At 38.4% G+C, this 14100-nt stretch overlaps 2 protein-coding genes across 2 annotated transcripts in view; both read right to left on the minus strand.

Moving 5' to 3' along the window:
* Positions 1–2479: 2479 nt before the first annotated feature.
* On the minus strand, positions 2480–9472 carry LOC116705620 (carbohydrate sulfotransferase 12). Its single transcript, XM_032541936.1, has 6 exons — positions 9333–9472; positions 6180–6832; positions 5756–5898; positions 4157–4285; positions 3802–3994; positions 2480–3108 (listed from the first exon to the last, which is right to left on the minus strand). Exons 2-6 carry the CDS (start codon positions 6720–6722, stop codon positions 2836–2838), a joined length of 1281 nt encoding a protein of 426 aa, XP_032397827.1. The 5' UTR covers positions 6723–6832; positions 9333–9472; the 3' UTR covers positions 2480–2835.
* A 4012-nt stretch (positions 9473–13484) lies between these two features.
* Positions 13485–14100, minus strand: part of eif3ba (eukaryotic translation initiation factor 3, subunit Ba) — a 7697-nt gene continuing 7081 nt past the window's right edge. The window contains exon 19 of the mRNA XM_032535360.1: positions 13485–14052. The gene's annotated coding sequence lies outside the window, so the exon portion shown is untranslated. The remainder of the gene's footprint in view (positions 14053–14100) is intronic.

Raw genomic sequence — 14100 nt, forward strand, 5'->3', positions numbered from 1 at the left:
GTAATGGAATATGTGTGACAGGGCACCTTTAAATCCTGGCACACTTCCTGGGGGCCTGGTACCAACATGCAGTACATTCCCCTGGATAGGCCTCCTTAAAAACATCTTTCCCAGTTCATCGCCTCTGTCTGGCGCAGTTCCAGACTTTATACCTGGTGACATTACAAATTTGTCTAAGCATTCTAGTTTTAAATATTGTACTTTTTACTCCACAGCATTTGTCAACAGCTTTAGTCACTTTTCAGATTACAATTTTTCATACCCTTCCTGTCCATTGAAAATCATGTATCTCAAAATATGTTAAATTTGACATTCTCCTACTTCTTAAAATAAACCAGAGGTTCTCAATTGTTTTTTAATCTATGATGTATTTTTGATTTAAAAATTAAGAAATTATTTGTTTGATATCTTTGAAGCCTTTTGTAAATGGGAAGAACTTGTCACAGACCCCTGCCAGTGACATTGACCACCACAAACAGTAGAAAACGTTTTTTTTTTTGTTAAAAAAGAGTTGTCCCGAAGCCTAAATGGAGTTTTTAAACTGACCTTTACGTGTAAAATCTGTGGAGTAGCCCTTTAAATAAAAAACTAAATGGAAAACTTCTACCTGCAGTGGATTACTGTTACATTGTAGCATTGCAGGTTTTACTTACGCAAAATATCTGAATATTTTTTTCCACATACACAGTAAATACATGTACACAGTATTTTCAAAAATTTTAGAAAAATTATTTAACAACAGATTAGAGAAATTTATTGATAAAAATAAACTACTCACTGACAGCCAATATGGATTCAGAAAGAATAGATCAACCTCACTAGCACTAACAGAACTCATTGAAGAAATCACAAACTCCACAGATAAAAAGAAATATGCAGTTGGGGTTTTCATTGATCTAAAAAAAGCATTTGATACAATAAATCACGAAATATTAATCAGTAAACTGGAACGAATCGGGATCAGGGGGGTAGCTCTAGACTGGATAAGTAGTTATCTGAGAGACAGACAACAATTTGTGAAGATGGGAGATTATTTGTCTGAATGTCTGGGCATTGCTTGTGGTGTCCCCCAGGGGTCAGTGTTGGGACCAAAGTTATTTCTATTATATATCAATGATATTTGTAAAGTATCTCAAGTATTGAATTTTGTATTATTTGCAGATGATACAAACATATTTGGATCAGGGGACAACTTACAGCAACTCTTGGAGTTAATCACTTTAGAATTCAAGAAAATTAAACAATGGTTTGACATAAACAGGTTATCAATAAATTTGAGTAAAACTAAATTCATGGTATTTGGAAACTGTAAGTCAAAGCATCAGGCAGAGATACAGATAGAGGGGGTTAGCATAGAAAGAGTATATGAAAATAATTCCTGAGTGATCATAGATGACAAGATTTGCTGGAAGCCCCACAAAAACACATCAAAACCAAACTGTCCAAATTTTCATCCTAGCAAGAGCTAAGCACATTCTGGAACCCAAATCACTTCACATCCTATACTGCTCACTACTGTTACCTTATTTTAATTACTGTGTAGAGGTTTGGGGAAACACTTATCAACACTCACTACAGCCACAGTCATTATGCAAAAAAGAGCAATAAGAATCATTCACAACGCCGGATTTGGGATCATACAAATTCATTATTCTAATGTCTAATTCTAAAATATCATGATTTAATTAAATATCACTGCAGTATTCATGTTCAAAGCAAGAAATAGTCTATTGCCTGGGAATATTCAAAAGATGTTCACTGAAAGGAGGGAGGGTACGATAAGGGGAAGAGGAATTTTAAGATTAATAGATGTAGAACATCAAGGAAAAGATTATTTTTTATCAATGCGCGGAGTTAAATTGTGGAACAAACTAGATGAGAACCTAAAGCAATGCCACCATATTCCTTTTCAAAAAATGTACAAAGAAATTAGTTTTAGAAAGTATAAAGAAGCACTGTAGAAAGTTTTGTTTTGTGTTTTTTGTTTTGTTATTTATTTATATATATATATATATGAGGTATGTGTGTGGTGATATGTATGTATATGTTGTGTTTATATATATTATATATGTGTGTGTATGTATTATATATATATATATTTATGTGTGTTGTGTGTATATGTATGTTGGATATGTATGTATGTATATTGTATGTATGTGTATATGTGTGTATATGTACATGTGTGTGTATGTATTTGTGTAGGTCTGTATATATATATAGACACATAATTATAAATATTGTAAAGCAATGCAAGAATTAAAGGGGTAGGAGTACAAGTTTTACTTCTTCCTACTCCTTTTCGCACATGTAAAGAGGGATGTTAAAGAAGGATACTTTGTTTGTTTGTTTCTCTCCATTTTTTTGTTTTTATTATTCTTTTTATATTATTTTATTTTTATACCTTTTCTTTGCATGTTCGAAATAAAGATATCAATCAATCAATCAATCAATCAATCAAATTGAAAAAAGGAAAGTCAAGCATTTACAAAAAAACCACTTTATTTCTCTGCAACATATTTCCCTTCAAAAAGATGTCAGCCAGTCCTTTCCTGATAAATTACCAAAATACTCATCAGAAAATACTATTCAAAGTGCCTTTACACGGGGAAAACAGACAAATGGGATAACGCAGCTTGTAAGCAGATGTTGTGGAGATACTATGAAATGATGAAACAAAAAATAAAATAATGCCGGCAGGCACTTCTGTCATTTGAGGTATGCACAAAACATGCACAAAACAAACAGACTAGTCTTTAAAGGCATTTGCTGGCTATGCGCAGGTAGTTGAGGTGTGGGCTCTACACACAGTGCAGTACCCATGCTGCTCACTGTGGTCTACTGGTGGAGGGTGCTCTCCGGTTTGGGATAGCCAAACAGCTCAAAGTCTGGTTCATACAGCTTGTACAGTTCTCTCCTCATTGTTAAGGGAATCTGTGCAAACCAGTCTCGTTCCCAGCTGGCTGCAGTGCGGTTTCGAGCCCCTAAAGGGAAGCGTAACAGATCATCCACCTCCAGAAGCTTCAGCAGGTGCTCGGCGTCTGTATCCAGAGTTTCTAGTCGTCCAATGAAGTCATACTTCACCTGGCATGGATGGCACAGACGGTACACCTGAAGCAAAGAGAAAGCACGCCTACAATTTGAAAACTGCATCCGTTTGTGACTTCGTTTGTAATTACTGCCTCTGTCCCTTAGGTGTTTCTACTGTGTGTGTGTCTTCAATAATCCCATAAATAGCAGAGTTAGGAAATAAAGAGCAAATTTGAAGTGGAGACATTTATTGCTAATATTACATTTGTATGCTAAAAAAAAATCTGATTTTGATGGATGTTAAATTGATGGATGCAACAACACAGCACAGAAAAAAAATAAAAGAACTGCTCACAACAAGAAAAAAAGATAAAAATTAAGAAACAAAATAAATTAAGAAATAGACCAGTAGAAAAGGAAATGTTAATGTCTTTTTGTCAAATACTAAAATTTAAATTGACAGTCATGTTCCAAAGTCATCCCTATATCTTTTCTCATTAACACAAAATGATACATTAACGTATTGTATATTAACTGCCCAAATAGTGCAATGTCAACATTAGTACACTAATATAGTACTAGTATACTAGTACTAGAATTTCTAACACATAAAGTGTGAATGGCATCTTAGACAATAAGTGCATATTACACTGGTATGATCTCATAGCATATGACCAACAGAAGGGGAGCTAGTAATCTCACAAAAACATTAATCTCATGGATTTTGCCAAACGGTACCAGGTGTAGCCTTACAGAGCTGTGTAAGACAAATACCTGCCGCCAGTGTTCATTGAAGATACTCTCCCTCTCGGTCTCTGGATCCAGCAGGTATGTGATAAACTGCTGAAACGTCGGTTTGATTCCTGCTGCAAACGCCTCAGCCGCTGTCTCTGGCAAACTGCCTGACACATTACTATAACGGCGCAGCATGACAGAACCAAACTGCTTGTAGAAGTCCTCGTTGGGCCTTTAAACAAAACACAAGTACACACGCTTTAGCAATTCAAGAGTGATGGGGCAGCTGTTTAAACAAAAGTGAAGCCCATTTCTCAGCCTCTCCTTAAACTCAAACACTGGCACAGTCACACACAGCCACTCTCTGTCTAACCACCCACAATAAGACACACACCTTCCAAACTTGTTCCTGAAAGCCGAGATAAGGCGAACAAAAGGGTCTCGCACGAACAGAAACTTTGTGTAGTGCTTGAGCTTGAGTGCCATCAGGTGGTGGGACAGAGAACCATAATGGCGCCAAAACCTGGGAAAAGACACAAACAGCACACAACACCATGAGAGCAGCTCTTTAGTGTCGTCCTTCTTAAATCGTGATTGTAATGCTTTTGAGTTAGTTAAGTCTCATGCAATAGAGAAAACATTTGGCCACTAAATTACTGAGAAACAAAGCCAGATCAGTCCTTAAGGGGAACAAGATGTGCCTTGTACATCAGTGCAGATAAAAAAACTGGTTCAGATAATAATATCCAAACAGAGACAGCTCCTGAGAGGCAGAGAAAGGTCAGTCTGTGCTGCAGCAGCAACTCCCCGCCTGTCGTTTCCACTCTCTTCTTCCAAGTGTCAAATCAGCAAATAACTCCTTTAGCTCACGGATAGTTGCTCAAACACAGTTTCAGTATAACTGAGTTATTGTAGAACTGTCTAAAAAAGGCACACAATGTAACTTTTCATTCATTAAGGGCCTCTTTGAAAGGTATGGAGACAGAATGGCTAAAGAGAGGAATCGCACAGTCATTTACAAACCGAGTTTCCTTCCTTCAGTTCTGGTTTGACGCCCCGATTTACTGCTCGGTTCTTCTTTATTACCATTGTGGGATGGAGGTGTGTGGTTTGCTTGGTATTCTAGTATTGTTTAGATGTTTCAATCTCTTTGTTTTTCATGTTGACTTTTTGGAGAGATTTTGACTGAGTTGTTAAAGAAATGAAAGTGTTAGCTTGGTTTCTCTGTTTCCCAATTTTGTTTGTGTAGGCTACATGCTCTCTTTGAAAAATTATCTTTTTCTTTCTAAATTCATTGTTTTGTTCTCCAATACCATTCAAGATGTTGCTGTGGAAACATTGTCCGTGTGTGGTATAGCCAAACATTTTGCTCAAATATACTGAATACAACATAAAGTGTTTTTAATTTTTTTAAACATAATACCTGTCTGGTATAAAGAATACTTTGAGATTTTTCACTTGATGCCTTTTAATTACTATGACCATCACCTGCGTATTTAAGTAGCACTTAATCATTTTTTGCTTAAAGGCTGATGAACACTGAGAGATGTAACACATCTGTTTTCCCAGTTTGCTGCCTATTAATTACAAAAGATAAATCTGTGTGGTTACTTTAAAAAAAAAAGTCTTCATTAATTGATAAATGCCTGGAGCATTAAGGATAATATCACTATAATGTGACGGTGATAAGTGTTGCAAATAAGAAACTCAATTTCAAAGTAGGTACAATTGATACCAAAGCCATTCTGCAATTACACATAAATACCATGTGGCAGCTTTTTACAGCCATATGAGTCCATAACTTCTAATGTGAATGTTTTAGATACAAACTATTCAATGAGTCAGTAAACTATAAAGAGATGTTGTGTTTATCCACACAGAAGTATGTCTGTGAAGTGAGGAGGAATAGAAAATAAAAAAATAAAAAATAAATTGTCATCTATTCGTCGCTGTGAGTATATACATATCTTGTGTGTGTAAGTGTGTGTCATACTTGGCAAAAGTGAGGTGTAGAGAGGAGTTGTGCACGAGGTCAGGAGGTACAGCCTCTGGGTCGGTGTAAGGTTTTCCTGAGGAGGGCGAGATCAGAGACTGAGACAGAACCACCATCACTCTCTTCCAGTTGGTGCACGCCACCTGAAACAACGAGAGGGAAAGAAAAATAAAGACAAGATGATTAGAAAGACGAAGGACTATAAACGTGTATGTGTGTGTGTGTCTTGACCAGTTGAAAAAGCTAGAGGAAAAATGCAGAACTGTGATTTTAAGATGTTTGTGTCTTTCTTGCTATTTTTCTTGGACTCACATCCACAGAGTGAACTAACTCACCGCCCACATGCATACCACCACCTTCATGTTTACACAAATAAAACACACACACACACACACACACACACACACACAGCTGGCAGCTGTACCTTGGGAACATAGCAGTAGATAATCTGGTGAGTGTCATCCACTATCAGGTGGTCCAGTTCCCTGTTTGGGATCTGCTCAAACGCCCGAGTCCTCCCGGGGAATTCCACAGCGTCCATTCCTGAACACACATTCATGATCCTCTGCTTCCTTGCCTCCTGTTCTCTATCATCCACAGCAGTATGACTCCTCTCCACCTTCTCATCCTCCCTTGTTTCCTCCTTCCTCTGTTCTTGTTTTTCCTTCCCCTCCTCCTCTATATGCTCCTCAGCTGCTACTCCCGGCTCCTCTGGGGCCGGTGTTTTACTGGAAGCAGTAGTGGAGGCGGTGGAGGAAGAATTGGTCCGGGCTTTGCTGGTAGACGTAGAGTGCGAGGGCTGACTTGTCGTCTGAGGGTGAGAATTAGAGTGAAGTGACTCGTGTTTGGGCTCCTGCAGCGGGTAGAGGGTGAAGCCCCCGACGTCGTCCCAGTACACAATGATCAGCAGGATCATAAACAAAGACCCAAGGATAAACGCAACTCGGAAACCACGCCATGTTCCCATAGTTATTATTTCTCCAGAGCCGAGATTGGTGAAGAGAAGAGGAAGAGGTTATCTCAGCTCCATGGTGGCATCTATTGCGGAAGGACACACTTCCTGCTTGCTAGCTGCAACTGAGAGAAGAAAATGTAACTCAGACCCCTGCTGCTCTTTTCAAGTCTAAAGGAAGTAAAATTATAGACCTGATTTATTCTCAGTAAGTAAAACATGAGGTTGAATCTTCAGTAGCTCTACCTAACAGAGCACATTCTGGGTGGAATATAACCAAGTATATTTGTGTGCCTACTTTGTACTTCTATGACATTTCAGAGAGAAAAACTCCTAGATTAACATTTGGCATTCAAAAATGTATGGTGATCTTATAAAAATGAATGCATTTCAGATTACTGGTTACTGCGTTACAGATTAAACTACCCAGCATAAAAGTAGAAAAAATTAGTTTGACTTTGACTAACTGAAACACAAATATGTTTCTGATATCTTAAAGTGAGTCTATGTAACTACTGAAAGAAGAGCAAAATCTTCTAATCTAATTCAATGAACATCACGATGGACAAAAATACACAAATTACTAATTAACTAAAACTATAAACCATTAAATCCCGCCCTTATGCCCTTCAGATGACTGCCTAGCACATGTATATCCAGGGGAATATGATCAAACAACCATCCAGGCATCATTTCATCTTATAATTTGTAACAGGCAGTGTGCACGAGTATGGAACAGCCTAAAGGGACGTTTTTACACACCAGAAACAAACAAACAGACGTAAAAAACAACATATAGGCAGGGTGATATTTCATGTGTTGGGGAGTTAAACACAGTGGCCATAATTTCTGTGACAGGTGTTTGTTTTTACTTAAAATTAAAAAAGGCTAAATTAATTAGTGAGGGGATGGTGTTTATCAATGCCAACACAGTGATCAAACTAGCACACTGAAAAGAGTGAGCTAGTATTCTACATACATGTAGTATTGGAGCTTACTCTATGTAGAAAAACCCATAGTCTGGGCAATAATTCAAGTAGCTATATAATGTCATGTATAGACTTTCTGCAGAATTGTACCATGATGATATGATGTTATTATGTAATTATGGTTGTTGTTCTTCACATTAGAAGCAAGCTTTGTTGAAAGATTATGCTTGTACAAAAAAATTATAAAATGACAGAGTGGCTTAAATGACCTATGTAAAGCACTGTGATGTTATAAAAATAATTACTCAAGTAATGAAAATAACCTAATATGGGTGCCCAGATAGCTCAGTTGCCCATAGAGGTTTACTCCTTCACGCAGCGGGCCTGGTTCGACTCCGGCCTGCGGCCCTTTGCTGCATGTCATTCCTCCCCCCCCCCTCTCTCCTGTCCTGTCTTCATCTGTCCTGTCACATAAAGGCCTAACATGTCCAAAAAATAATATTAAAAAAAGAAAATACCTAATAACATGACCTTTAGTTTTGTCTTGGCCTATTTAGAAGATCTCAATACTTCTTTCTGAGATATAACTGTAAGGCATGAATTAATCCCACTTGTGATTGGACATTCGCCACGGGCTAATCCTTCACAAGTCCAAATCATTAATAAAATATTATTTAAAGTATGTATAAATGGTCTTGACCAGTGTGAATTAGCCCAGGGGCCGTGGGAACCTCAGGCTCAGCCCGGGGCGCTCAGCTGTCACAGAGATGTGAACAAACGGAGCTGTGGGGGTGGAAGCAGCTTCAGTCCAGTGCCTGCTGAAGGGTTTAGTGTTACACCCATTAATCTCTGTCCCATAAAAACATCTGCTGTTGGGGGAAATAGTGGAAAAAATGACGTTCCTAATAAAACCAGAAACAAGAGCCAGACTGGGGGGGGGGGGGGTGTTCTGCTATGAGTTCTGCTCATATTTTGAGATAATTATTGTTTTTTTCTGTGGTGTTTCTTTCCACTATAGGTTTACAATCGAAACTCCACGTTGACTGGAGGGGCCTATTTTGAGAAATCAACATCCACAAACTCTCTCATGTCTTGGCACGCGCTGTACAAGCACATGCGCACAAACGGGCGAAAACACGTTAAAGTATTCCTGTGTAAACGTGTAACGTGTTTGTGGAGCTCAGTGACAAGTTTGCAGTGTAAATACGTTTTAATAGCCTGTCTCCTTTGTTTTTACTTTGTAAGGGGAAAAAAAGACAAATCTGCTGTTTTTAAAAAGGGAGGTTCAGACTGTTCATTTCAGTGAATATTTTTCTTTTTCGCAGAGGGCTAACCATCACCTCTTTCCATTCCTCGCGTGGACAACAACTTTAATACAGTACACAGTTTACAGTAAGCCCTTTCACCGGCACGTGCGGACACTGTCTCTCTCTCATCTAAACGGACACTTTCTTTTTTACTCCACATTAAGCAGCCGACGACAGAACGACTGAACTTATTTTCCTCCACAGTCTCCTCTGCTTGTTCTCCCCACGAACCCCCTTCCCGTGCTCCATTTGAGGTGCACGCAAGCCGGTTCTGTTCCCTTTATGCCCTGTACATCCAGAGCATCACACCAACAATTAGGTCAGTCTGAACATGAATCTGTCTGTAGTAAACCTAATACTAGAAATAACCTGTTCATGTTTTATCTTACCCGGCAGAGGAGCTCCATGGTCGGCCAGCCCTTTGTCGCTAGCCCGCTGTCCCTCTCTCTGTCTGTCCGTCAGACCGGTGATGAGACTGGGTGGGCACGACAGGACTGTGGCGGGTCTACGCTCTCCCCAGAATGAAGCAAAGTCTCGCGATATTTTTGGGTAACCATCCAGCCAACTACACACACACACACACACACACACTCACAAATGACTAATGTTACGAAAGGGTCCATAAGTGGTGATAAAACAGAACATTGATTCAAAATTATGATACAACTCAAAATATGAAAGAAAGTTATTATGACAAGGTAGCCTAAGTCAAACGTATTAGACATTTTAAATACTTAGTCATATGATGAGATCTATGATGATCTAATGATCAACATTATGAGACATTAAATCAAAAGATAGTGAGTCAGAATATGAAATACTTAGTCAGTATTATAAGACAGTGAGCTGTTATTATGAGAAACAAGGTCAAAATAACTACATACTTAATGGGCTTTCATATAGCACTGACCTACCTGCAATTTTTATTAAATAATTTATTCGTGGATTTTAGAAACCACACACAAAAATGTACACATCAATAGAATTTTAGATATTTTGTTTCTGCACATTTCCATTTTACAACTTTTGGGCCAACAAAACAACAAATAATCCTTCATATGTGTTGTAAAGGAGGTGTACAGTATATTACAAACACTTTGAACATCTTACAGTCCAACATAACACCACCATAAAGTACAGTTTAAACAAAGTTGAGAGAAAGCCCCAACAACCAAAGTAATATTAAGTAAGGATGTGTTGCAGGGCCATTGTACTGACTTGCCTTATGCAGTACAGGTGTTTCTATTTTTATGGTAACTCTTTGAATATGCTCTCCTCTTTTCTGAACTTATGTTGTCAGCCACACATGTCTAAACATGGTATCAACCATGTGTGAATGAAGAGCTGTCTCTTAATGAGTGTTTATGACATCTGTGTGAGCTGATGGGAAAATGATGGTGTGGCCGCTGTCTCCAGTCCCCATCAAAAGGACCAGGCGGCTCAGCAGCAGCAGCATTCTACTGAAAGTTAGGACCACATGGATCCTGTTACTGAAAAAAGTCAGAAATTTCAGTGGTCATTTCCCTCAGAAGGTAGAAAGTCATGGACAGTGCCACAACAAGAGCATCAGATTGATAGTTTTGCCACCCATGATGGATCAATATTTGGATGAATGAATTTTGAAATATTTGACTTTTCTATACTTGACACATTTAAAATTCGCTCTTTTTACACCACTACAACTATTTGACTCATCGTTTTTCCATAAAAAATGGTTAAAAATATGCTTAGATAACATGATGCAGTACTATATTACTTATCTACCCAGTGGTATACCAAGTATTTCAAATGTGCAGACTACCACATTAAGATGCTTGTACAGTTGTGTTCAAACTAACAGCAGTACAACCTCACTAACCTCATAAATCATATTTTTTGGTAGAAGTGATATTTCTACATTGCAAATAATTTACTAGTAAGTGTTGTATGTGAGTCATAGAAAACCAACTGACCAAACAGTCATGACATGCATGCTGCTCACTCTGTGTAATTAAATCTATAATTGAAAGGGGCATGTTCAAAATAATAGCAGTGTTGTGTTCAGTTCGTGAGGTGATTGATTCTGTGAAGAAACAGGTGTCAATTATGACCCATATTTAAGGAAGGAAGGAAGCAAATGTTGTGCATGCTGGTTATAGTGCATTTTACACTGAAATACTCAGCACAATGGGTTGTTTCAAACATTGCTCTGAGGAACAGCGGACTTTGATTAAAAGGTTGATTGGAGAGAGGAAAACATTTAAAGGAGTGCAGAAAAGTACAGGCTGCTCAGCCATAATGATTTCAAATGCCTTGAAATGGAATCCAAAGCCTGAAAACGGTCAACTACCATTTGAATGGATGGAAGGATAGCCAAAATGGCAGAGACTCAACCAATGATCAGCACCAGATTTAAAGTTACCTGTGAGGTCTGTTAGGATCAGAAGAAGGCTATGTGAAGCAAAGCTATCAGCTAGAAGCCCCAAAGTCCCATTGCTGAAAAAAGACATGGTCTGAATAGATTGAAAATTGGCAAAGGACACATTGACCGGCCAAACGAGAAATGACGCAACATTCTGTGGACTGATGAGAGCAAAATTGTTCTTTTGGGGTCTAGGGGCCGCAGGAAGTTTGTCCGACGACCCCCATGCACTGAATTCAAGCCCCAGTACACTGTGAAGACAGTAAAGCATGGCAGTGGAAAAATCATGTTTTGGTTATCTCATACTGTGCTGTTGGGCCTATTTATCGCATACCAGGGATCATGGACCAGTTTCAACACATCAAAATACTAGAAGAGGTCATGTTGCATTATGCTGAAGAGGAAATGTCTTTGAAATGGGTCTTTCAACATGACAACGACCCAAAACACATGAGTAAGCGAGCAAAGTCTTGGTTCCAGATGACTGCTTGCAACACAGATGTGAAGCAGTTCTCAGAAATAATGGTTACGTAACTAAATATCAGTGCAGTGATTCAAAGTAAAGCAAACCCTTGAGACATTTTCAGTTTATACAGGAAATGTTTTAATTTGTAAAGCAAAATACAAATTCTGCTATTGTTTCTAACAACGGAATATTCCTTTTTCTTCACTTTTTATAAAGGTGTAATACAAACTTGATTAATTTTGGTCATGTTTTGATTTGGAATTAAATGTGCAGCATTCCCAATGCATTTCTATTATGGAATTAAAAGCTATTCTAAGGATTTTGAGTATTATTCCATTTTTTAAACACACTATTATTTTTTAACACAACTGTACATGCATTTGTCACTGACAATAACATAACAATTATGTGGCTCTAGAAAGGGAAGTTTGGGTTCCCCTGTTGGAGTTGCTCCCACCACAACCCAATACCGGACAAGCAGGCAAAGATGGATGGAATAATACAACAATTTTAATTGTAATAAGCCTTTATGCACAAATTTTAACTTTTGATGAAGTTTATCTTGCTGAAAATATTTCTTACTTTTACATAAGTGAAGGATCTGAGTACTTCTTCCACCACTGGTGAAACCAAAAAACTGATTTATATCCTCTCTAAATCCAAATAAAAGACGAAAATTTGAGTCATGGCTCAGATGGTAATTATGACGGTACTGTACATTTAAGGACGTAGCTTTTTCCTACCTGTTAGTTCACTAGTGTCCAGCTTGTTAAACATCGCAGTGAACATCTGTTCGTGCATTAGGTCATTAGGTAAATGAGGTAAAAGATCTTTGCAGCCTATAGAGTCAATATATAGAGTGCAACAACACTGATCCCACATTTCCATTAGGGATCAACTAATGAACCTAAATGGTAATGACACAACTAACCGTTCCCTGTATGCTGCAGAAATGGTTTGTCTTGATAACAGTGATGCAATAAAATATAAAAACACTTTGTTACTGTAACAATGGCTATAGGTCAAGCAAACCTGCTAGAAAACTTCTCAACAAAAGTCTTCAGAAGAGTTAATTTACTCCACACAAATTAGACTGTATTCTACTTTCCAAAAGCACATTAAAGGAGTGCGAGTTGCGGTAGCGATGGCTTGTTAAATGTACGAGGAAGACTTTCACCTTGATGACAGGACAGCTATCCAGAAGAATAAAGAGAACCCCATGATCTTGGCTGCATTAAATCCTTCAGCACCACAAAATACATAGTAGCTATGAAGCAGTGAAGTGGAGTGACCTTCACTTATAAATATTTTTAACTATGGTGAAAGATAGAAATATAAAACTGATCCGAGCAGAAAGAAATTTTTACCTTGAGGACATTTTAGCTACAATTTAAGGCTTCAGTTAAACACATACCCATCAGTTACCTGGAGCTGCGGGGGACATCTTAAAATTGCTTGATTTGTACAAACAACGGCCCAAAGCCAAAAGATACATAATTTAAAGTGTTTTAATATAAAAAGCAGCAAGTTGCAACATTTGAGAGGCTGGGACCAAAGAATGTAAAGCTTCATAATTATCAAAATGGTTAGCCATGTCACTCAGGCTGGTCTGAACAGGACTATACAACATATTACTCCCTTGAAATAAAGAACCAAACACAAGACACAGTCAGGTAGCATTGTGTTTGAATGTTTATTTAAAGTTATTCCCACTGCGGACCCCCTCCCTGTGTGAAAGCCTAGTCTGAAAGGAGGAGGATACAGGCCACTATAGCGCCACATCAGCACATTTATAAAGAAGGCTACTTGTTTAGTCACAACGCCTTCATCCTCCACTGGTATGGCACTCTGTGCTGCCCTGTGATAACACACTAGCATGGTGAGGCTAGTTCATAAAAAAAAACCTGGAAAAAAGAAGGTCCGGTAAGAGACACAGGGTTGAGATTAGAGAGTGAGTGACTGCGATTAATGAATAGAAAAAAATAGGCAGTACTAAATAAGTTCCACAGAGAGAAAAAAAGGGGCGGATGATGGTGAGAGACAAAGAGAAAATATCAAATTCAAAGTATCTTCTCTTGTCCCCCAATGTGGTTGTTGATCCGCAAGGCGTGCTTTGATGATGTCACTAAAGTTGAATGATGGGGCTGGTGATCGGGAACCCCAAAATTCCCTGCGTTGTCGTCAACCTTCTCCAATCAATGACGCAGTTCCTCTCTCCTTCTTCCACACAAAAACAGATGGACTGAGAGAGAGAGAGAGAGAGAGAGAGAGAGAGAGAGAGAGAGAGAGA

Source organism: Etheostoma spectabile, chromosome 2, assembly GCF_008692095.1.
Source record: "Etheostoma spectabile isolate EspeVRDwgs_2016 chromosome 2, UIUC_Espe_1.0, whole genome shotgun sequence".
NCBI lineage: Eukaryota > Metazoa > Chordata > Actinopteri > Perciformes > Percidae > Etheostoma > Etheostoma spectabile.